The sequence below is a fragment of the Dermacentor silvarum genome, chromosome 4 (assembly GCF_013339745.2).
Source record: "Dermacentor silvarum isolate Dsil-2018 chromosome 4, BIME_Dsil_1.4, whole genome shotgun sequence".
Lineage (NCBI taxonomy): Eukaryota > Metazoa > Arthropoda > Arachnida > Ixodida > Ixodidae > Dermacentor > Dermacentor silvarum.
This window is the reverse complement of record NC_051157.2, coordinates 150865798-150890044: the sequence shown is the minus strand read 5'-3', so window position 1 is coordinate 150890044 and position 24247 is coordinate 150865798. Positions and strand designations below refer to the sequence as shown.

Below are 24247 nucleotides of genomic sequence, written 5' to 3'. Positions count from 1 at the left end.
CTTCGATTTGAGTAGATGTCAACTGCAGTTCGAGTCTTCTTGCCTTTTTTTGTGCTGTTGCCCACATGCGACTACTTCCGTGTAAATGTAATTCTGACACAGGCAAGTACTGGGAGTGTGTTTTAGATCACGTCAGGATTTCGCGTGCAATCAGTGCCTTGTACGCGTGATACGAAATTATGACGCGTAGCAACACAAAACATCACTGCCTGCAGATTGTGAAACTCACCTGTAACCCTGCTGCTGCTAATGACACAGCTTTGGAAGCAACGACTTGCTTAAAAGACACGCTTCCGTTCACTTGAGCATAGTGGTAGATCCGGTAACGGTCCCACAGCTCATCCAAATACATCTTCGTCGAAGGGTTGCTTACAAGTTGCATCACGGCGGCATCTTCGCTGATTGTGCTAATAAGACAAAAAGCATGACAGGAAGTTAGAGGATGCCTGCACGTACACCTGAAATGATGGCGATGTCGATAGACACTATAGTGTTCGTGAATAGTTACTGGCCACATATCTAATAACAAACAAGTATGCAGGGAAGCGTAGTTGAAGTTGGATATTGCAACGATAATGGAGAAATTATCCAGGAAACGAGTTGGTTGACGGTATTGGAGGTAACACATGCTCAAAGACCAAAGCACGTTTGAAATCATTTCACCCGAAGCTATTTCTTTGCTATGAAAAAACGAACTCCAAGGCATGGTTAAGTTTACACAAATAAACAGACACACCGTGTTCTTGCTTGGACAAACTCTGGAGCATTCTTCCTGCTGATCTGCTCGCTTATCTCAAATATACTGCCCCGTTTTGTTTCGATTAATAAAACTGTAAATGCCTGAAGGCACTGCATTATAAGGAAGCTTCGAAGTAAATGCCAATGAAATATCTACTTTATTTATGTGTATAGCGCGAAAAGGTGCAAAAGCAGAACAAATCAACATACAATAAACAAATAAAGTTTACAGAAGAATCTTTATTAGGAAAACGTAGTCCGAAAAAATATTTGGATCCCACGCGCTGTGGAAATCGCTGTAAGCGAAGTTTGCTATGCTGTTTGCTTTGAATAAGGATTATTACCGGTGATGTTACGGCGAATGTATTAATTTCTTCATCGTTTAGTCTAACCTTGCGTACACCACTGCTGTTTGTCTGCGTAGTACACACAGCACACAGCGCGACGCGTTTGCTTGAGGCATCCTTTTGCGCCATCGTTCAACACCTCCGAGAAGGTAAGAATTGTCATTTCCTCACATGGCACATCGCATCGTGGCAGAAGCGTTAAACATTAATTGAATTATGGGGCTGTACGTGCCAAAACTGCAATCGAATTGGGAAGCACACCGTCGTGACGGACTCCTGATCAATTTTGATCCCCTGGGGTTCTTTAGCCTGCACCTAAATCTAAATACACAGCCACTTTTTTATTGCACCCCCATTAGAATGCAGTGACGGCGTTCGTATCGAACCCGCGACCTCGAGCAATGACATAGCAGCAGAGCTACCACGGCGGGCACCGAAGTGTTCATTTGACGTGAACCGGTTCCGTAGTGTCGCCTAGACGAACGGAGCTTAAATGCGGCTGTGTGCGTGCATGCCGTGCGTCAGTTGTGCACTTCACAAATTTTAAGGGCGTGTATTTTTCAGAAATAGCAGGAACGTACCACATCATTCCTGGAATTTAAATTTGTCCAGCAGTGTTTGGGAACAGTGAGCGAAGAGTGATGAGGCTGTCATTCACTCGTTTCGTGACTGCGTCGGTTCTACCCATCCTCTAGTTCTTCTTCTTACCTCCTTTCTACCATTCTACCCGCCTGCCCTGTGTACCGTTGTACGTTAATAGAAAGGTAGGCGCTGCGATTTCTGCAATGCTTTTTCTGAGGGCCACGGATAACTGCAGCTGTCAAGAAGGTATTATGACAACGTCCAGGGAGCTCCGAGTTCCATAGTCCATGTGCACATGCAACAGGATGGACCGGTTAAAACGAGTTTCTCGCGTTGCCTTTCCTCTCTGCGGCGCTACTTCCATGCATATGCACGCCCTTAACCGCCTCCCGACAGCATCAGTGGAAAAGCAAAATCAAGAGGCAAAGAAAGCTCTGCTTCAATCAAACCATGAGCGCAATAACATAAAGCAGAGGCCTCTATTTACAAAGCTTTTCCTTCGTAAAAGTTCTTCGCCACTGGTCGCAAACCTTCGCGACTTATTTCTGCAGAATCAGCTTTGGTAGATTTTTGTCTGTCGAACAATTCCAGGGAACGACATTCTTCTTGTACAGGCCCAATGGCGCTATAACGTAAATCACTGTGATTTGCTATTTTATAACGCATACCACAATAATTTTATTCCTATCTCTCGTTAACAAATTCATATACACGCTGACCCAAGCACGGGCGGTGACTGAAGAGTCCAAACACTTCGCTCGTTTACAAGAGGTGACTTTTCTAGGATATCAAAGCGAATAGCATTGCGTTCCCTGACAGGTTATATTTCTCTAGTTCGCTGACAGGCGAAAAGCGCGCACAAGTGGAGATGCATTTAGTGGGACAGAGATAGTGCAGTGAAAGTTGATAATTGGGTAAGAAGAGCGGTTCCGGCCTCTCCGATTGGTCCGCTTCCCCTTGCGTAGCTTGCGGTTGCTCGTCGACTATCGTGGTGGCGCGCAACGGGGCGATAAGAATGCCACCACGGAATATCTCTAGTGAAACAGAGTAATGTCGTGTACATACCGAAAGGGCTTGACAACGTCACACTGCCTCGCAAAGTTTTATTATACGTAAAGAATTTTATTTTCGCCGGAAGCTTCCAGTGGCTTGCCCCAGTGCCATCGGTGGGCAGTCATCTTCTCTTCCTTTCGGAACGGGCCCAGTCTCTGACTATGTCAGAATATTTCAGTTTTATTTGATAATAAAGCATCTTTAGAGTATCATTCTGACGTGGTGAGTTTTAGCGATATTGTGAAGTCGCGTGACAGACAGGTGTCGTGGGCGCGGCAAGGAACATTTTCACCCATTGCTGATAGCTAATGACGACAAAGGCAAAGTGTCATAAATAATTTTTCTTCTACTTTTCGGCCTCATTGTCAATAGTCATTACGTACACGTCATTATAAGATGGAGAGTACTAATGCTTATCGTGACGTGGCGTGAGAGACAGGAAGTGGGCGTGAACTGAACATTTTTTACCAGTCGCGGAGCGTTAGTGACAAAAATGGAATATAAATAAATTTGCATAGTTTTACCTTATGCCACCCCAACGTCACTTTAATGATAAACAGAAACGCCCACAGTTGCACGGAGCAGGTCATTTTATGGTTCGAGATATGAATTATTTTCCAAGTTTTGGAGTACAGAGGGCAGACTCTCGCACGTGTACAGTGATTCGCAAACAAACTTAGCCTCTACTATTACCCGTGCACGAGCGTCGCATTGTCGATACAACACCATGTTGTCCTTGAGAACGGTTGGCCGCTATACAATTGCTTACACCGCTACATATATATATATATATATATATATATATATATATATATATATGGAAGCATGACATGGTGTAGCCGGCGCGAAGAACAAAAGCAGACACGGACACACACGGAATTAGCCTTTCTTTAGGTAATATCTGAGAATTAAGACCGCTTTAAATCGGTTTCTTGTTAGCCGCTTTTGTATATAATGCACGCACGGCGTCCACTCGTACAAATACTATGTACTATTCGAAACAAACTTCAGTTGGTAGTCTGCAAAGTGCGTCTTCGTGTCTCTTTCTTACTGTGTATAATCATGGCACCGGCTGTACTATGGCATCCAGGAACCAACTAACCAAATAACAAGGGGCGCAATAGCGTAAAATGATTCCAAACGGTTTTCATTCCAATTTCTGCAATCAGCGTCCATGATTGGTGAAAACATTTTTGGGCCACTCCCAACTTCGCCTGTCTGTCACGCTACGTCACGAAAACCGCGATAGCTCCCCATCTGATATAACGTGTACACACTGATTATCCATGATTCACCGCGCAAAAGAAAAATACTCATTTCTGATTCGACACCTTTTCACCATTAGCCCGCTGCTATTGGTCCAATGTTTTCTGGCTACGCCCACTTCGCCTGTCTGTCACGCGACCTCTAAAAACCGCGAAAACTCACCAAGTCAAAGTGACGTGTACGGGAAAAAATGTATTATTATGCCGAACAAAACTGAAAATTTTTCTGAGTAGCCACAGACTGCCCCGTTCCGAAAGGAATAGAAAATGGCTGCCCGCCGATCGCTCAGGCCCTCGCTACTCGCACCTGCCGGTGAGCACGTATTTATTTGCGCATGATAAACCTTTTTGCGTGGCAGTAAAACATTATCGAGCCCTTTCGGCATGCATACGACATTGCTCTGCCAACTCTTCCTTGCTGAGGATCCGTTTTAGCGGCATTCTTATCCTTCCGTTGCACGTCGCCGCGATTTTCGACCAGCCACCGCAAGCTAAGTAAGGCGAAGCGGACAAATCGGGGAAGCCGGCACCACCCTCTTCATGCGGTTATTTATTTTCACTGTGTTGGCTCGGCCCCATCTAAACCCTCTCCACTAGAGCGTGCTCCCCGCCTCTTGTCAGCCAATTAGATAAACAAAACTGCTGAGTGCAGACAATGTTATTGGTTTTGAAAGCGAACAAAGATGACCTCCTATAAACGAGGAAAGTGTTTGATTGGGTTCTTCAGACAACGCTGCGGGTCACCGCCCGATGCTTGCGTCTGTGGTTACATAAATTTTACGTCAGGAGTTTGGAATCAAACAGTTTGGAATCATTTTACGTTATAGCGGACAAGCTTTGCTATACCTCAACAAAGAAGGTAGGGAATGCATCATAGGTGACAATGACGAACGGGGTTTTATGGACAAGTGACATATATCAGCGAAAATTCTCACAGAATAGTTGTCCTTTATCTGTTGTCCACAGTCACAGCATAGGATGACAACAGCTTTTTCTATGTACCTGAAGTTTGCATAAGCTCTCGCATGGCCCCCGTGCTCATGGATATTTTCCTAAGCAAAAAGGCTATGCTAGTAAAGGATGCTTGAATGGAAAAGTCTTGAAATCGTTCAGATATCTCGACGACTATGTGACTACCGTGGAGAGCACCTCCTTCAGCATCCTCATGTTTTAGGTATTCACGGTTTTAAAGGGCCCCTAAACCACCTCAGATATTTTTTGAACATTTCAAGTAAACACGTGCATCGAGTTCAGAATGCCGTCACGATCAACGATGTCAAACGTTGCAGCGCTACGCGCCGCGGGCGCGCCACGAAATCAAAAAAAGAATGCCGTCCTCCTCTCGTGGCTTTTCCGGTATCCCTAGCGGTCGTCACGATGTCAGCAGGGTGAATCTGGTGATGCCAGCGGCGATGACGATGCCCATTTCATACCTGCCAACTCTCCCGAATTGTCCGGGAGCCTCCCGAATTTTACTCGCATCTCCCGATTGCACGACGCGACCTCAAATCTCCCATAAAATTAACCGCCACATTTTTTTACCGCCTGTAATATAACCATGCTTTCGAAAAAGCGGCGCGGGAGCAGTTCGTCACCAGCATGCACAGTGAATCGTTGTAGCGGCCGACGGCACCACCACGAACGCGAGCAGCCGACGGGCGCTGCCGTATTGGATTTTCCGGATTGGCTCGTCTCAGGTTGGGTCGAGCGTTTTAGGGGCGAAGCTCCTTAGGGTGTGGGTCGTTCCCTCCTCTGTAGTAGTAGTAGTAGTAGTAGTAGTAGTAGTAGTAGTAGTAGTAGTAGTAGTAGTATGTAGCCACCTCTAGTTTATGAATTGCTCAATAGATGGCGTTGTGTGTTCGTATATGTTAGAGTCACTGAAAAAAGTTGTCGCAGTTTCACCCGCAAGACGAAGCATCATTTGCGATAGCAAATTTGTAGAGATCTAAGGGAGTAAGGATAGTAGTTTTATCAGCTGTACAAACTTGGACATGCAGCAGCACCGGCAACACACAGAACTGTTGTCGACGCCGTCGGCGTTTTGCCCGCGTTCGCACAAAACGCGCGCGCGTTGGTGACTGTTGCCGGAACCTCTGGAGAGCACCTCCTTCAGCATCCTCATGTTTTAGGTATTCACGGTTTTAAAGGGCCCCTTGTGCGCCCTTGCTCGGAGGTTTTCGACGAGACCAGAACGGGACACTCGTCGAGCAGCGTCGGAAGTCTTTACCACGTTCTCGCCTCACAACGTTTTTATATAAATAGGCATTTTGTGCCGCAGCTAAACGTCGCCCCTCTTCCCCCCCCCCCTTCCCCCCACGGCCTTTCGCGTGTCTGAAGAAGTCGCGTTTGCTCTACATATATGGTGATTGGAAAGGAGGAAAGAGACGCTTAAATCTGCAGCCCTTAAGGGAGCACGGCGCGGAACGCGCCTTTGTTCTCCGCCGTGCGTTCACTCCCCGTGAAAGCGCGCGTCCCTCGCGCCCTTTCACTCGCACATACATAGTTCGGCGCGTGGCGACAATTTCATTGCCTTTGACGCCATACGGAACCTCACGGCGACGGCGACGGCAGAAATCTGCTTTGGAGTGTCCATATAATTGCTATCGCAACAAAATTTTTCCAGTGACTCTAGTATATGTATGTAACGCATATATACATATATATGTATATGTATAGTATAACCGGAAGCCGACTTCCGCTTCCGTTTCCACTTCCGGTTCCGCTTCCGTTTCCACTTCCGGTTCCGGAAGCCAGATTCTGGCTTCCGGTGTTTTTCTCTCTCGTCCGTAGCTAGGTGCGCCGCGATGCACAAGGGCGTTCGTTCCCGACGCGCGCTCTCTTTCTCTCTCGTTCCCGACGCGCGCTCTGTTTATCTCTCGTCCGTAGCTGTGGTTTACCCGAATGATGCCCCGGAGCTTCGCCCCACTCATCATCATTCAGCCCGTGGGTATGCTGTGATTTTTTTAGAAATTCAGTCGCTTTATGAGTGTTAGTGCGCTAGGCTTCAGTTGGCTTTGTCAGGTTGTCGAGTGAAGTGCGAATGCCGAACTACTCTTTGTTTCCCTGAGTTTAGTTGGAACGATCGATCGCACTTTCAAAAGCCAAGAATAAGTACCGTATTTTCCTGTCTATAACTCACACCTTTGTATAAAACGCACCCCTATCAAAACGGCAGCTTTTCCGGAAGTAGACGTATATAAGTCGCACCGGTGTATAAGACGCAGCTGTTCGTTCGGTAAGCGACTGTAAAAAAAATAGTGAGGTTTCACTCGGTGAACGCGGGTCACGCGCAACCGTAAAAGTGCCATATATTTCCACTCCAGGCGCATTTCTGCCATCGTGGCTGCCGCTATGTTCCGTATAAAGTCCAAGGGCGATAAAATCGTCCCCGCCTGCCGTATGCTGTATCTGCGAGTGAAAGCCTGCGACGGCGAGCCGAATCGCGCACAAGGGAGGAAAGTGGGAAGGCGCGCTAGCGCGGAAGGTAGGTTGGGGGGGGGGGGGGGTCTTGTACTCTGGTAGCAACTGTGTAGTTTGCGCAGCGGCGCGTGCTGTATCTTGATAGCGATCCGCAGATGCGACGACTTCGGGGTCGGTCGTCCTGCCGCCGCTTGCGTTGCTGCTGCGTCCTCGCACGGTGTTCGGGAACTCGATGACGAAAAGAACCCGCCACCTCGATATCGCGCACAAAAGCCGGAGCAGTTAAGTCAACTACTGCGCTTCCCGTGGCCATAAGATCGACTCCGATTTTGATGGCAGTTTTTCCGAAAAAAAAAACGTACATATGTCGCACCATTCTACAAGAGGCATCAACAAAAAATTCAGAAAAAAACGCGTGTTATACACCAAAAATAACGGTACTTGCAAGTATTTCTGAGAGCCTACACGACTGAGTTTCTATGCTATATCACTTCGCGGAGTCCTGACAAGTATGGACTCTGTACCACGTGCGCCGTTTGGCACGGAGGCAACATTTTTTTTTTTTTTTTGGGGGGGGGGGTTTACTCAGAAACGTGAAAACTTTTTTGAGCCCCTCCACTCGCGCGGTGGTCTCCCGACCTTTCATGTTGCGAGGTTGGCAGTTATGCCATTGGTCGAACAGGAACCTACGACTTCCGGTTAGTCTGTTAGCAGGTACGCGCGCTCCTTGCTCTTCGTCGTCGTGTTGCTCGCTTGTGCGCCCTTGCGAATCGGTAATTACAGCCCCGCAACGCAAGTGCCAAATCGCTCGCGTTCCAACACAGTCGTGCTTAGCGGTCTGATTAGCTGCGCGAACTGAGTGCGACGGTGTTGGCCTTTCCAGACGTGCGCGCAACACAGCGGCACGCTTCGCATGAGCACGGGCCGGTACGGCAGCAACAGCGGGTAGCCGAGAAGCGCTGAGTCGCGGCTGAGGCCCGTCCACGTTATCGCGACGGTAACACGCCGCACGCCGTTTGCCATACGCGGGCCACCGTTCGATAGCGGTTTTACTGGCGAACGGCGAGATTTCCTTGCCGTACGTAGAGAGGATGAGACCGGGACTCATTTGTGCGGCAGCCTCACCGCCGCTGCTTTTCGTTGATAACAGGCTGTTCCACCGAAATCACGACGCTCGGAAAACGGCGGATGCAGAGGCAAATTTTAATTCCCAATAACCGGACGCACGTGTCAGTCAGCCGTCTTTGCACCCAAACACTGCCAAGGCTTGAAACTTCCACCATTCAAAGACACTGTTCTACAGACACCATTTAGTATTATTTTCTTTTTTGTGTCAAATATACTGTCTTTTCTTAATATGTACTAGGGTGGAGTATGCGCACTTTACTAATCTCATATATAAACTTATGATTTCCAAATCAATACTCAGTCGTAAGGTGGCGCTCGTATGCATCTAGGAAGCTAGAATGACAATGCCAGCATGAAATACGAGAATGAAAAGTATCTATGGCAAACCTGAATACCTCTAGCAGGATAGGTGACTATTTGTGACCACCCCGCTTCGAAGGAGCTCCGAATAAATCATCATCATCATGAACTGTTCAGTTTGTGCTCCGTGTTAAAGTCGGCAAATTTTCTATTTTGCTAAAATACGTACGATCAGAAACGCTAATAAAAGCCAGCAGCTTAGAAATACACGGCATTTATAACGTACATTTTTTAGTTTGAGGTTGGTGACTAAAATGACAAATGCAAGCCAATTTTTTTTGCATTTTGAACCCTAACGAAACCGCAATAAATTTCAAAGCATATTGCTGCACACAAGATGCCATGGCGCAATAAATTTGCCTGAAATATTTCACATTCACTCTTATATATGCAAGATGCAAATAATCACACTCGAATATTCACGATAACCAAGCTATTCAGTGTTTTTTTTTTGCGATAAACCCAGTCCAACGACTCTCAAACGTTGCAGCAACAAACTGATAATGAATAAGTCCACATAACCGGCTACAACGCTTGGACACTATAGCTAACGTCGATGTAAATGCACTCACTTCTGATGAAAGGCGATGCCAAATTCCGATTTCTGGGAGTGCATCGCCGTTTCTAGGAAATACTCGAAGTCGTGATTATAGGGCGGCGCCAATGTTTGATTCGCCGAGTACAACGAATCGAAGGTAATTATGCTGCAGAGCCCATCGGGAGGAAACGAGTACGTAGACCTCTGGAAACCTTCACTGATTGTGCACAGCAGCGACCCCGGTGGTAGCGGCACCTCTGCAGAAGGAAGAGGAAAAGTTATTAGGCACTGTGCGCTTGCATCACGACAAGTAACCCGAAGTTTATAGCCCGCAGTTCAGGAACGCGCGCCCACGCGTGGGAAGAGGACACCTATTCATAAAGTGCTCTTCGGATAAAATTGTTTCTAAGAGAAAACACACGCCAGTGCTGATGCTGCACATGCATATTATTAGTGGAGACAGCTGACCATTGGAGAAGAGCAATTATGAACGAAAAGCTTTTTGAATGCAGCCCTTGGTTCCTAATCGGGCGTGCGCCTGCTGGCGGTTGGCTCGTGCGCCGATATAGGTGTATGTGCCACCATGCGCGAAGCCACGGAAACAACAGTTAGCAATAGGTAACAACGCTGTCTGAGAAACTCCCGGGAGTGATGACCGGTGGGATAGCAGGAGAGTGTTGATTATATCTGCAAAATTGTGTTTCGTGTGTCCCGAATTCTAGTATCTAAACACGCAAAGAACACATTTATTTCTTCTGATAGCAATTTTGGTCTCACAAAAGAGCGAAAGTGTATTAATAAGAACTAAATAGGGTCAGCTCTTCATAGCAACAGTTACGATTGTAGCAACAGTTGAGACTGTAAAAGAGAAGGGGTCTGACGATACTGAACACGGGCATCTGGGTGAGAGCAAGTAAACGCTAGGTGGAGCTGTAGGCTGTTGATCGCGAGGGAAGGCAAGGACCAGGTCCTTGCATGACCTGGTCTGTGCCGGTGAGCTTACGTGGAGCGCAGGATTTTTTGGCTGACATAAGAGATGCCGGAGAAAGTAAAATTCCAAAGAGCACCGTAAAACTGCAATAAATGAGTTTCAAACTGGCCGGGTATAGCACATAACGCGGTTTCCTCTATTTTCTAGTACGCCGACATTATAATGTGGATATCATTCCAGATAAAATCACAACAACGCAGTGTGCTCACCAAGGGTTCCGTTGCAGATGATTTGTTTCAAATCAACTACTTTCATATACATTACACAACCATCTGCGCAAGAACCCTGTCATTGTATGCTACTGTGAATGCTTTCATCAAGAATCACACAAATTTAACGGCACCCGTTTCCTTGGCTCCAGCTGTGTTTTAATCAATTGTAGGTTATCTGCTTCTGCACAGCTTGTCCCTTAATAACCCGCCCCAACTACATTTCTCTGAATCTCAAATATACGTTCACAAAGATTGAGCGTTGAATTAGTTGGTGCTGCATAATCAATGATTTCCTAGCGCATGAGAGAGGAACAACAGAATAGACTCAAACATGTATCTACACTGTGCGTGTTTCTATTGTTATTTGTGTTTAATGTGGGGGGTGAACGTCAGTTACCGAAATATGATACTAACTGTACCCTTTCCCACACGAGTCAATGCCACCATGTTCTCGTTTATTAAGTTTACACGAATAATTTCCCGTTCCATCCCCATGTGCAATATTTGGCTCCTGCTCAAGCTTCTTTGATATCCTTCAATTTTCTGTGCAATAGCTGAGTACTGGTATAGGGTGCAGTATCTTAAGGGAAGAAGAGATTGTCTTTGATGCCCACACTTACAGACCAAGAAATCGCTAAATAGGCGTGCTACTTGGTGCTGTCACTCACATGAAATGGCTGGTGGTGCGCTGTTTTGCGCAATGCATCTGATTCGGGTTAGTTGGTTGAACATTGCCACATACAACAAATAGCGGCGATGAACAGGAATAAGGGGGAAAAAAGACAATGTGGGTGATCGCTACCGACATGTGATTTTACTTGAAGGAAGAGAAACATGGAAGAGAAGGAAGAGAAACATACACAGGAAAGACGCGGGAAGTAACGAAGGTAGCCAGCGTTAGAAAAACACAACTAAAGGAGAGAGTTATCGGGCCCGCAATAATCACAAGCTGAATGACGCCGGCAAACTGAAAACACTCGTAAATAAAGAAAAAAAATAATAAAAAGAGGTAAGGATAGATACCAGACCATTACTGTAAAAAAAAAGAACGCTAAACGTGACAAAGTGTGTAAAAATATAAATTTAGGCTAGTTGTCGAGATATCCTTGCCCTACGGAAAAACACGGCCTACTAACCCATCCGGAACCTGTATTGTGAGTGATTTTCGCTGCTGAAATCTCATCTTCTCGCTTTTCGCGGTATTCGCGATTAGAGCAGCTCCTTTCAAACAGAAGTGAACACACGCAAGGAATGCAATGCAAGACCAAAGTGCCGCCCGTTGTTTGGTAACCTGTGGTTTAGACAACTTGCTGTTTGCTCTGCACCGGTTTTTTCCGCAGGTCAGGTGCATCTCATCAACAACATTCGTCTTGCAGGGCGTGAAGTGCTTCCTCTGATTTTTTACATTCTGTTTGTTTGCAAGATGGTCACACCTCATCACTATTTACACGTCTGCATACGGGATGGCAGTTTTTTGGGGGTCACTGAGTAGACAACTTCGATGCCGACACGACCTGCTGATTTCTTGGTGTGTGATACAGAGTGGACATCAATGACACCTTTTCGGGCGTGCCGTTTCCTGGGTCATTATTTATTATTCTAGGAAATATTGATTAGCACATGTTCAGCAAGGCTCCTCAAGTTACTATCCGGAAATTCAGTGGACATGAGGTAGTGAAGTTGCGATTCGATGCTTATGCATGATGCGTGCCGGACTATTGTAGTGCGTTGTTCACGGCAGCAGAGGAAATGGCGCGCTTCACTAGTTTGGAATGGGCTGACTCAAACCAAAGTAAGCCCTTCTTTAGTGCGCGGGCCGCACTTCATGAATGTGTGGTGTTTCTTAAAGTAAAGTACCAAGTTCAGTAGTCGAAGGTGGCGTTCAGTTGGTAGACCTTTTGTTTGGATCAGAGTGAGAAGGCATAAAACAAAACATGCCCAGAATATGGTCCACTTCAAGGTGACAGGTGATCAAAGCCTTGAGAAAAAATACATAGTCATCTAGATACTAGAATATCTTGCACGCTCAGGAAGTTCCTAATTCGTCTTCCAGATTGCTGTCGTGTGGTGCTAACAGTCAAATAACACAGGCGTTAGGCAAGAACCTGAGCAGATGCCATCCCTCTATGTGTACAGGCTTCTTCAAAAGTCGATGATGGAAGCGCAAATGTAGAATTGAGGAAGATACATATTTCCTAGCACTTGCTCCGAGAGCGTTCCGTAACCTTAAGACGGCGTGCGTTTCGACGCTGTCTTCGACGGTTTCAAGCAGAGCATCGTGGTACAGGAAATATTATAGGTCCTTGATGTCCATGGAAACGCTGTTTAACCCCGGAAGACACCCAGAAAGTTCCACGGGGTTCCTTATTATGAACGGATACCGCAATGGTGTAACCTCAGCTCCTTGTGATGATACTCTTTGTCTAGTTTTTGCCATGTCTTTCAATCAGAGACGATTACACGCATAGGGCAGTCTTTTTTGTAAGAGCTGTGTTTCATGTTTTATCGAGGCCGCCAGTTTTGTTAGGTTGGATTTCTCACACTTCTTCAGCATGTCCGCCTTCATTTCGGCGCGGTTGCTCCCCATTGGGCGCAAATTGACCAAAACAGCGAAATTGGTATTTTGCTCGTAGTTTTCCGAGGAAAGTGATACAAAGGCCCCTTCCTTGCCTGACTGCACATTGTTTATTCTTGGCCCTTTGAACGATGAAACAGTCTGAAGCAGATGAAATCGAGCCTTGTGCGATATTTGTGCAATATGGGATAACGTAGTAATTGAAAGTTTATTACAGCTCCCTATGTACGAGTTGGTATACTGAACATGTCAATAGTCTTGGTCACCTTCCTGTAATAAAACAATATTCTAATTTTTTATGATTCTTTTGTTTTTATCACAAATGCAAATGTGCACGCTGTGCTACGAGAGCTTCAGTAGCAGGGTCAATTACAGAGTCCAGTTCAGAGGCCAAGGTTAAGAAGGTCCAGTAGCAGGGTCCTATGAGGCTATCACTTTTTCAACCAGGTATACCATTTCTGGTGAGAATCAGGGTTTAAGAAATTATCATTGCACGAACAGATAATTTCAATGTAGATTGAGGTTATGATCAACTATTGGTATGCTCATGCTCAACTTTTATACAAAAATATTCAATGTCATTTACGTCGAAAGTGATTTTCTACGTTATTTCCTACCTCTTAAAGCGCCACATGCAGGCACATATGGTGCTACGTAGACTAAGCTTTTGAGTAGAACACCTGTGCGTATCTGCCAGGTGATGACCTTGCCATGCTCAAAGTATTCTTGATAGTATACCTTACTCAAACCGAGGGAGATAAAATATATTTCGTTCCAAGTTTCAACTGGTTACCTCAAATTCAGGAATTCCTGTAAAGCAACCTTGTAACAGCGCGAAAAATTATACAAAGGAACGGCGCATGCTAGTTAAATACATTACTATTACAATTAAGGAACTGTTCATTGCATGATGCAGAATTGCATTGTTTCTTAGTCACTGGTGCTTTGAGAGAACCAAAAATGTGCAAAACCGCATCTCAAGTTGCTTTTTGTACGATAATAAAGGCCGGCTATCAATCAAAATGCCACTTCGCAGTGGTCAACTGCAAATATCCGCCGGCGCATACGTAAGAGCTCCACTGTTAATTGTCAGCAAAGTTTTGTTAAAACTAATAGCTTTGCTTGACTTTTGCATGGTTTCGTGGTTGGAATTTTGTGGATGGTGGTGGGGCATCCCCCGCCGATACGAAGGTGTCAATGCGAACGGCGTCTTTCTATCAGCCTTTGAATGAAACCATCTTCGATATAGCATAATTCTTAGAAACCAATGTGCTCTAGTTATCACAGGTGCAACGGTGAAACAGCGAATTCGTCAAATTTCACAAAAAATGCTATGTTGTTGCGGATGTTGTGACAATAGGCATAGGGCGAATGTATTGCTTCATTCCGTTATGGACATGCCTTTGTAACATCGTCCGTTAAGCGTAATGGAATTTGTATGTAAATATCCGGGCTAGCCGGCACGGTCTGTCACACGAGAATCCTAGGGTGTCTGATACTTTAGATGTTGATCCAGGTGGAGTGCTCAAGTAGGACTTCTTCGCCACCCTCTATACATGTGGCCGTTGCAGCAGATGGTTACGGTAGTGTTACAGGTGATGTGGTCAACGGCTTTGTTCTTAACGAAATTATGCGGAAAGTACGCGAACCTATTGTCTTCAATGCGACAAGTAAGCCCATGATTGCTTTAATAAAGCGAACAGCTTTCTAGAAGCTCTCTCATATTCGCTTACACTGCAAATCATCGTCAAAGGTTTCTGCAAAATTTCATATTTTCTTCGCCATATGGCGAGGATAAAGCTCAGGGTGAGGGGGTCACCTGACGATCGTGTAATGCAAAGGATGGGTGGGCGGTCACAGAAAAGCCAACTTTGAGAGTTGTGTTCTCCCGGCGACGACAACTATCAGCGAGCAGTGGTTAGGACGAAGTTCCTTGTGCGCCTCGTGGATAGAACACAAACACCGATCTCCGGTTCCTATGAGTTTTCTTTGCCATCGTCTCCCTACAGAAATCTCGTTATCCTTGGCGTAATGCAATATTTAAAAATGAGCGCACTGTCCTACAGGTATAAATGGCATTCCGAAATATGTGTTAAAATCGAACTTGCAGTGGTGTTCTTCGTTATAAATGGCCAGTTTTTAACTTTCAGTTGTCTGGTTGTGCAAATGGCAAACTTACGAGTGGTGGTAGTGCTTGCGAGGGGAGACCTTGAGGACGACGAATTGGAAGCCGGCGAAATTGCAGGCGCTACCGGTGGTGGAGGAGGTGCACTCGGGAAACGCGGTTGTGTTACGGCACTTGGGCTTGTCACACGAGCTGAAAAGTTGAGACATTCAATGGGAGGTAAGGACAGCTTCAAATGGTGATGTATATTAGATTACAATGAAAGCTCCCATGAAATTATTCACTTCGAAATAGAGTGTATCCCCCACCTGTCTTCACCTGACTTAATGCATAAATACCATTTCTGCCGTGACTATTGATCAATTCGTCCCAACGTTATTGAGCATGGAGTGAAAGTATCCGAAGCAAGCGGCCCCTTACGGCATACAATGTCTACATAACTATCACCGTAGACTAAGTAAATAGTTCGGCCTGATCGTTCCTGCACTTCTAGTAGAACCATGCCCATTTAAAAATAGTCTTGAACGGCAACCCGTGTATATTTCCTCGAAAAATTATGATTTGATGTTGAAGTGTCATGTGGCCGCACGAACTTCACTTTCATTTCGTTGGTCCTTACAATAAGCACGAATCGCAAGCACCTTCGCGCCTTCCATCGCTTTGTATTGTTGCTGCCGCTGAATTCAAGAAAACTCTAGTTAACAATTATTTGTAATCCTACAAACTAGGGAGAAAGACATGGAGACAACAGGTACTCGGAAAATGAATAGAACGCCAGGAATTAACCTAGGAACATTACAATAGGCACACCTTATTCCTAACACATCCACAGTTTTCACCAAGTCTGAACTATATGCATCGTTCATTTCTCCCAACGCAGTGCGAAACCTTGCCTATAACGCCTGCATAGCGTTCTGCAGCACTTAATAAGTAAAGTTTTTTGCAAAGTAGGAATTGCGACTGTTCAAGTTCTGTAGTCGCATGAGCCGTAACACACGCTATATTTCCTTCAAATATAAATGTACTCCCTATTCAGTTCTTTCAGTATAAACTAAACACTTTCTAGGTCGTTTGTAAGACATGCTTTTAGCGCGTTCTCTAACTCTCGAAAAATAAATTTCTACAGAATCTTCGATTTATCTGCCAACGTTACATTTCACTCGCGCATCACCCATGACATGCCCCTCATCGCCATTCAAAATGAGCATCCGTGTCATGTTTATATCTTCCGGCTGGGACAGTGTCAAGAGAAATTGCGAACTTTTTGCAACGCCTTTAAACAGAAGGACAATGAATATTTATTAACAATTTAAAAAGGTTCTAATTACTGTACCTCCTTTAAACTTTGGATGTGCAACGCCCATATTATTTTCCTACGGTCCCTACCATCGATATTGTCTATAAATAATTAGTCCCCGTATTTCGCTCTCCCTATACACCACGGAATTGTTCTGCACAATCATATATACCTGGAAAAAAGTCTGAAGACCTAGCTTAAGCAATGACATAACAGCCCACACAATTTTGTATTTGACCCCACGACACCGTTTCTTGCCCCAGAATTGTACTAATTATAAACTAGGCGAGCAATCTAGTTCTTAAAGAATACCGAAAAGGCACGTACGAACACGTTTCTAGTCTCACTAACATATTCGCCGTAGAAAGCGTGCTTGAAGATCTTTGCCGTAGGCGTCAAGTTTTGGAGCAATATGCTCAAGTCAGCAAGCTAAATTCGCCAACGATCCCAATACATGGCACGTAGTTATCAGCGGGCTTTTTATTGCCGCAGTCGTGGCTAGTCTTAGTTCAAGCAAAACTGCATGAACAAGGTCAGAGAGGCCCCTTCTATTTTCTCGCAGTGCGTAATTCAAACATTTGAATGACAAAATCATTTAGCAGGTATATTTGAGGCCTGTAAGCTGAACATATTACAAATTTAAATATGTTATATAGTTAGGAAGGACAGAACTACACTTTAAAGGTGTGACCCGAAATCAGGTAATTAACATTATATTTAGCAGAATAACTGTACTAGCTCCGTCATTATAGTTATTTCCCATGCAGGTTACCATACCCATACACAATATCACAACGGAGGCTATGTTTCATAGACCAGGCTGCAATATCTTGTATGGCTTTGAAAAAGATTACCTGTATTGAAATACATCATATTGCCTGAAGTGGACCACGAGTCAGCCTGTTCATACTGCATCTTAGATGTTTAGTGAAAGCTGATAAATGCCTTGCAACGCACGACAACGAGAAAACGTAAGACACACAAGTCTGTTCGATTAAGGGACCACAACTACAGTGTCGGCAAAACTGCTATATTTTGCAATCATGCTCTTAATTACCGCGAGCACGATCATGCGCCTGCCTTTCATGTATATATTCGCACATAAGCAGCCGTATATGTTGACCAGGGAGACATCGAAAGCTTTTGCAATAGCACGATGCAAGAATGGATGTGCCGCCACCACTTCAGCGTACCTTAGTGCATGAGAAATTGAGTGTCTCTATGCGCAATTGTATTTGGTGTTAAAACAACATTGTTTTCGTACAAATAGGCCAACATCTCCATAAAAATTTACTTTAAAATTAAAGAAAACACTGCCTTAATGCGTATCTCTCTTTTTTGCCTTCATGAGCTGCAAATTGTTTATTGTGAAACTGGCCCGACAGTGTACTTTATAGAGCAGTCCAACATATGATCATATAGCAAGCAACACTGATGATATGTGCTACAGTAACGAGACGACCGTACACCTTGTTAATATAGATGAAAGCAAAAACTTTAAGCTAAAGCATGAAACCGTAGTTCAATTTGAGATATAACTTGCATTATTTAACTTGCAGATACAGCTTGCATTATATAATTTGTAAGTTGTATAACTACCACAGTTCCTTCGAGACAAAACAAATAAATTTGATAGTTCAAATTGATTTATTTTACTTCGTTTATTGTTGTGTTGGCGATTAAATCAGTTGCCGAATGAAGCATAACCTTCCGTTTTACTTACCGCAGATGGTGCCTCTGCGGTTGTAGCTAAGGTCACGGCAGGTGCCGAGAAGGGTAAATTCAATATAAGTGCTCGGAATTTACTTTCGCTGTTTGCCACAAAGCACTGCAAAACTAACCCCTGACACATTTTTACACAGTGAACTGTCGAGCCAAGTCCATGATCGGTACGTCCGCAGAACTATTTATGAAAAAATACCACGAATGTTTGTAGCAGCACTTTTCTCAGTTTTAAACACCCATCAGCTGGTTCATCTTGTAAAAGATAAGGCGGTGAGCTGGCCTCGTTGGATTAAATTCACAGTTTTCACGATTGTGAACAAACTAGGCAATAACTGATTGAAAGTACGACAAAAGTCGCCGACTTTCTTTACTCACATCTAAAGTTGGTCTCGCATGTGCGTGTGTCAGCGCCATCCATCTTCGATTTCTCTATTTCGTCCTTTTCGTTTTGGGCTACTGTACAACTTGACCTATGCTAGAATTATAGTGATTTAGGTGGCAGGAACAACGTTTTTTGGCTGCGCTTTCTTGCAGATGTCAGGAGAGTGCAGGGTGTCTTCAGTTAAAGTTCGCAGTCGTTCAATATTCTGTTGTCATTTACCATCTCACGTAGTAACACAGGCATTCTGAGAGACGCTGCATTGAAGGCCTAGGGGATAAGGTTGAGAACATAACACTTATTTACGTGCACACAGTAGCATGTCTGATATGGTGTCAGGTTCCTCGTTAAACTGGGGCCACCACGGCCTGGTACCGAACCTACAACGTCAAGTCACGGCGAAGAAGCCAACGCGAACTGCGAAAAGACAAGCTTGTGATGTTCGTACCTCGGGATGTCACACCTTTAGAAGTTACGACCAAAACTCTGCTGCCGCCAGAGGGCCCCCCACCTCCAGAGCCACCGCCACCACCTCCACCGCCTTGGACGTCGTCAGCGTTCGCGTCTTCATCTTCCTTCACTATAGCAACTGCAGACATCAACACATTCCTGAATGTCCAAGAAAGAAGTCCACATTGAAATGACACGTCTAGCACTGAGAGCTGACAGTTAATTTTTCTCGCAAGAAAATTTTGGTTTCGATTCAGCAGTAAATGAAAACGAAAGGCGGCAACAATAGGTCGCACCTCTTCCAGGTCTCGGATGCACGATTTAAATTGTGTTCATCACACCGTAAAGTGTTGTCCAGGAGCTCACTCGAAAAACTTCAGCCGCATGGAGGAGCAAAGTGCCGCTGACGGTCGGTGAGAGCAGACCACTGTCACTTGAACAATACAGGGCGTGTTTTAGACAATACAAATTTTTTACAAAGGCAATAAGTGCAGTGAACGTGGCGGTTTTGCAGAGGATTTCCTAGGCAAGGTGGACATAATTTGCTGTTGATAACGTGAGCTTCAGAAGATTTATTAGCAGTAAATCTATTATTAGATTTTTTGTTATTGCTTAGGGGCAGTTTACATGAGAAATTTGAAGGCAGTCACATTTAAATTGCGTCCTCATTCCACGACGGAAACTACCCCGACTGTATGAAAGACTGAAAACGTGATGACCAAGAAGATGGCCTATTTTTCCTAAATCTTGAACGTCACACCCAATTTGAAACATTTATCATCGAATTTTACCGGTAAATCCAGGCAATATCAAAACCGAGCGCCGCGGGAGCGCGGATAAGGCAGCCCTGCTAGAGTGTCAGACTGAAACGCCCCGTGACGACAAGCGCAAGGACGATTCAAAGAGAACATCTCGGGCAGTCGCGGCAGCTAATGATATGGCATGCTTTGCCTGGCAAGCAAGTGCGGCTCTTTGTCGTGTGAGGATTTGCTGCGGCATACTATGATTCGACCTTCTCCACACGCTTTATTACGGGGCGTTGCCGTCTGGTGGGCAAAGAGACGCGCTCAGTCTCGATATTGCCTCAATTCAGCATTGCAATTTGACCTGAATACCTCGAATTAGCTGCCATTTCTAAGACTTATAAAAAATATGGTTGTGCAGGAAAATGTCACTGCTTCATATTGGCCATTTAGAAAACTGCAGCCAATTGAGGCACTAATAAAAAAAGGTAATTATTGATTTTTTCTTGATTAGTCTCCTGAAGCTCACGTTATTAGCGGCAAATTATGTCCGCCTCGCCTAAGAAGTCGTCTGCAACAACGTCAAGTTCGCTGCCCTCATCAGCTTCTTTTTTTATATAAATAATGTGTATAATCAAAAAAGACACTATATTTTCAGATTGTAAAAACGCTGAACAACCACAGTAGCACAATGCAAGTCACGTAACAAACTGTTTATTGGCTGAACCTCTGCCTAACAATAAACTAACGCTCGGAACTATGATAGCGGCAAGCACACTCGTCGGTCGCCGGATTCTGATCTGAGGGTTAATTACGCGCGTCGGCTTTTATGCACGACTCGTCGAAGGTTCCAGCTTAGTCGCTGGTGCTTGCATCACTTCAAGACAGTACAACGCCATTCGTGTGACGCATACAATCTCATTACATAAGGTCCGATGACAACACAGACAACAGGTAGAATGAACGCTAACATTCGAGTAGGCTCCAAAGCATGCAGGCGGGTCTTGTGCTGAACAATTACATTAGGTCGTTAGCGGGTGAAGTGCGGTCCCCACAAGAAGGATAAAAAAAGTAAACGTATCAATGGCCCCCTCTTAAAAAGCATCGTCCCGATGTTCTGAATAAAAAATTAATTATTTGCCTAAACCAAACGTTTATTGTCAGTAAGCGCACCTCTCTTCAGGGCAATAAGACTATAAATCACGACAGAAAATCTGTGCTTAGAATGTTGGCTTATAGGTACCTCTGAAGCACACAATTCTATATGCTTGAAGGAATAGCACTTGACAGTCAATACTTTCTTAGATCTTGTTTTTTTTCTATACATAATAACTACGGAATTCTTAGACAAGTGAATGTGCCGATCGACACTCTGGATTATACAGCACGAACTATTTACCACCAAGGCACTGCGGGTGAGCGCCCATACTTCCTGCACAGTCGAACAAGAAATCGCTACATAAAATGTATGCATAATATGTCGGCTTATGGTATCTATGAAGCAAAAAATTATCTTCATGTAATCGCAGATGATGTTCAATGGCTTCATGGATTTTTTTCAGTGGTGCGTACTGTGTACCGCAATCACATAAATATTGAAATATATTGTACCTGAGCCCTTTGCGGTGCATAAACGTGCAGGTGATATAGGATTATGGTTTGTATAGTACGAAAAAAGCTAGAGAAGTTCAGAGAGTTGTCCACGAATGCGTAAGCATTGTTTGGCAAGGCTTCGATTTGCTTTACCTAGCTTACGCGCGTCTATCCGTGGCCTTTCCGGTGGCAAAGAATGCATAGGCTTTAGTCGACAACTGTAAGATTTTCTCGCCGCATCCGCCACGTTCAAAGCGATCGTGCCAATTCAGACGGAAAGCCTCAAAGGAGCAGAGCTGGCGAAAGGGGACACAAGCTGCCGCGATAGCGCGTGAGGTGTTGCGTGAGGGGAGAGTGCATCGCCGCGAAGCCACGTCAACCTCGCTGTCGCTCTCGCCTGTATTCTCATCGCGCCTCGTCAAGGCCCAATGAAAACGCGCCAAGTGTCTCAACGCGCTCGCTTGCCACTCGAGAAGTTCATTGCTAGAAGGACGCACAGCAGCTTTCACTTGGACATTGCCCCCCACACCCCCAAAAAAATATAAGGTTGGCCCAACCCCACATTTTACCTCTGCAAACCTCACATTCCAAGTTGGCCGACCCCAAATTTTAGTTGAGCCACCCACCAAACTTAATTACCCACCCCTAATTTAAATTTGGCACAGATGCAAATTTCAAGTTGGCCCGCCCAAAACTTAAGTTGGTCCACCCACAAATTATAGTTCCCTATCCCACTATAAGCTTCCCTGTGCCTTTTCTACTGGAGTACTATAGGTATTCTATTATTTTTTTGTTGAAATAGTTCCTTATCACTTATAAAGCTACCAATCGTCTACATTTATACTGATATAACGATTACATGTCTTAACTACTGAAATTACGCATTTTTGTGCAGATACAAGCACTAGGCTTTTCGCGTGATGGAGCAGGGGTACTCGCCAAGGAATGCTTACGCATTAATAAATGATACAGTACGCATCGTAGTTGCATGTGTGGAGTTTTATCAACCCCTTCGCTAAAGCTTAGCTTGGCATATACTGCAACGTATGTAAGTATGTAATAAACTTGAGTTGAACTTGCGCGTTCCAGTATCAATTTGCCGTTATTTCCGGCCAATCCAACGAGAGTTCATTTTTTTTTTGCAACTGTTGCCAAATGTCTGTGCGACAGTCATCCCCTAAACGCTCTGTCTCGCCCAATTTTACCTTGCCCTTTTACTGGCTGCTGCTTTAGTACCAGCCAGGCCTGCTAGACAGGATGCAACCGAGTTCTTGCCTCGCCTGAGTTTGCTCTATCGTAGCCAGTGGACAAAGATACCGCGGAATGTGTGATAGCAGCCGAAGATAAAATGTCGAGTCAAAGCTACGTAGGTCCACACAGCACCGCATCCTGCGCACGCCGCTTCCTAATTTCAAACACAGAAGACTGGGCAATGTTACGCACCAATGCTGCTGATTGTTATGAGCACAATATCCGAATACCGTCAGTGTCCCGGTATCTATCATGTATATTTACACACACTGAGTGCAAACCGCTTGCCAAACCTTTCTTGAACGCGTCGCGGGTGTGTTTCCTCTTTCGGACATTATCTGTCTATGCACGGTCGAATGCAAAATTGCAGACAAGGCACATTCTCATGCCAACCCTTCCGTCTCGTTCGAATACGTTACAATACCATATTTTTAATAGCGCACTCGCACAAGTAATTCACTGGGTGGAACGATATATTAAAAAAAGCACGGATGGTTTGACTACGTGACTCCTTATTTTTGGGCAGCGCACTTGGTGACGCCCACGTGATTATAACCTAATATTGAACCTACATGAAGCCAACGAAACTGGAAGACTGCCAAGCTTTGCATTTTATGTCTTGATACCATTAGCGCATTCGTCTGAGGGCGTCGCCAGAGCTCGCGGAGATACCGAATTTGGCTAAACTCGGGCCTTCCTGCATACCACCCCTGGTGCCGAATTCAGAACACTTTTCTTTCGTAAGTGCGCTTCGCCATTGGCCGTTTGCTTTCGCTAATATTATCTATAGCATGACGATTGGATGGAATTTTTTCCTTACGAACATTTCTAGCGCGAGGCTTTTTCGTGAATACGGCGGGACATGGCGCTTTAACATCACACGAAACAATTTTTTTCTAGGAGGTTCCAAGCTCTCAGTCAGCCCAATCAATCGCCTGGCACCTTATGCGGATAGAATGTCAAAGATATTGGACCACTCACGTTCACTCAGTATGGAGGCCAGGACTACCACTACCAGCAGGATGCACACGCAAGCTGCTGGGATGGCGAACCAGGAAAGCCTGCTGATCCTGCACATTCATTCATTCATTCGTTTGCTTTTTTTTCTCATACAAGATAAAGTTCAGCTAGTCCTAAACATACGCTATACTTGTTGGTCAGCTTGGCAGACACTGATATCATTAGCCAGAGAAGAAAATCATTTCTGCACATGAAGAGACACAGAGAAACTCAGGAAAATAGACTTTCATCTCCCCCTTATCGTCCTTTTTATATGAGCACGAAAATTTATTGCTGTGTTTCATGTCCACATAGAGAGAATTAAGAGGCCAAACAAAGGTGAGCAAAGGTGTCACAGTAGCGATACAATGAATACAGATGAATGAGAGGCTGCAGTGAAGAACTCAAACTGTAATTAAACAATAACGCCAGCTTTCTTTTTTTAACATAAGATTCTAAAATAAGTAACACCACTC

General features: G+C 44.9%; 1 protein-coding gene across 1 annotated transcript in view; it reads right to left on the bottom strand.

Annotated features, from left to right (window-relative positions):
* The window catches only part of LOC125945040 (uncharacterized), an 87962-nt gene extending 64112 nt beyond the window's left edge, over positions 1–23850 (bottom strand). The window contains exons 1-4 of the mRNA XM_049666595.1: positions 23754–23850; positions 19184–19324; positions 9466–9688; positions 230–407 (exon numbers count right to left, since the gene is read on the bottom strand). Coding sequence (XP_049522552.1) covers positions 230–407; positions 9466–9688; positions 19184–19324; positions 23754–23850 — 639 coding nt within the window. The remainder of the gene's footprint in view (positions 1–229; positions 408–9465; positions 9689–19183; positions 19325–23753) is intronic.
* Between the last annotated feature and the right edge of the window lie 397 nt (positions 23851–24247).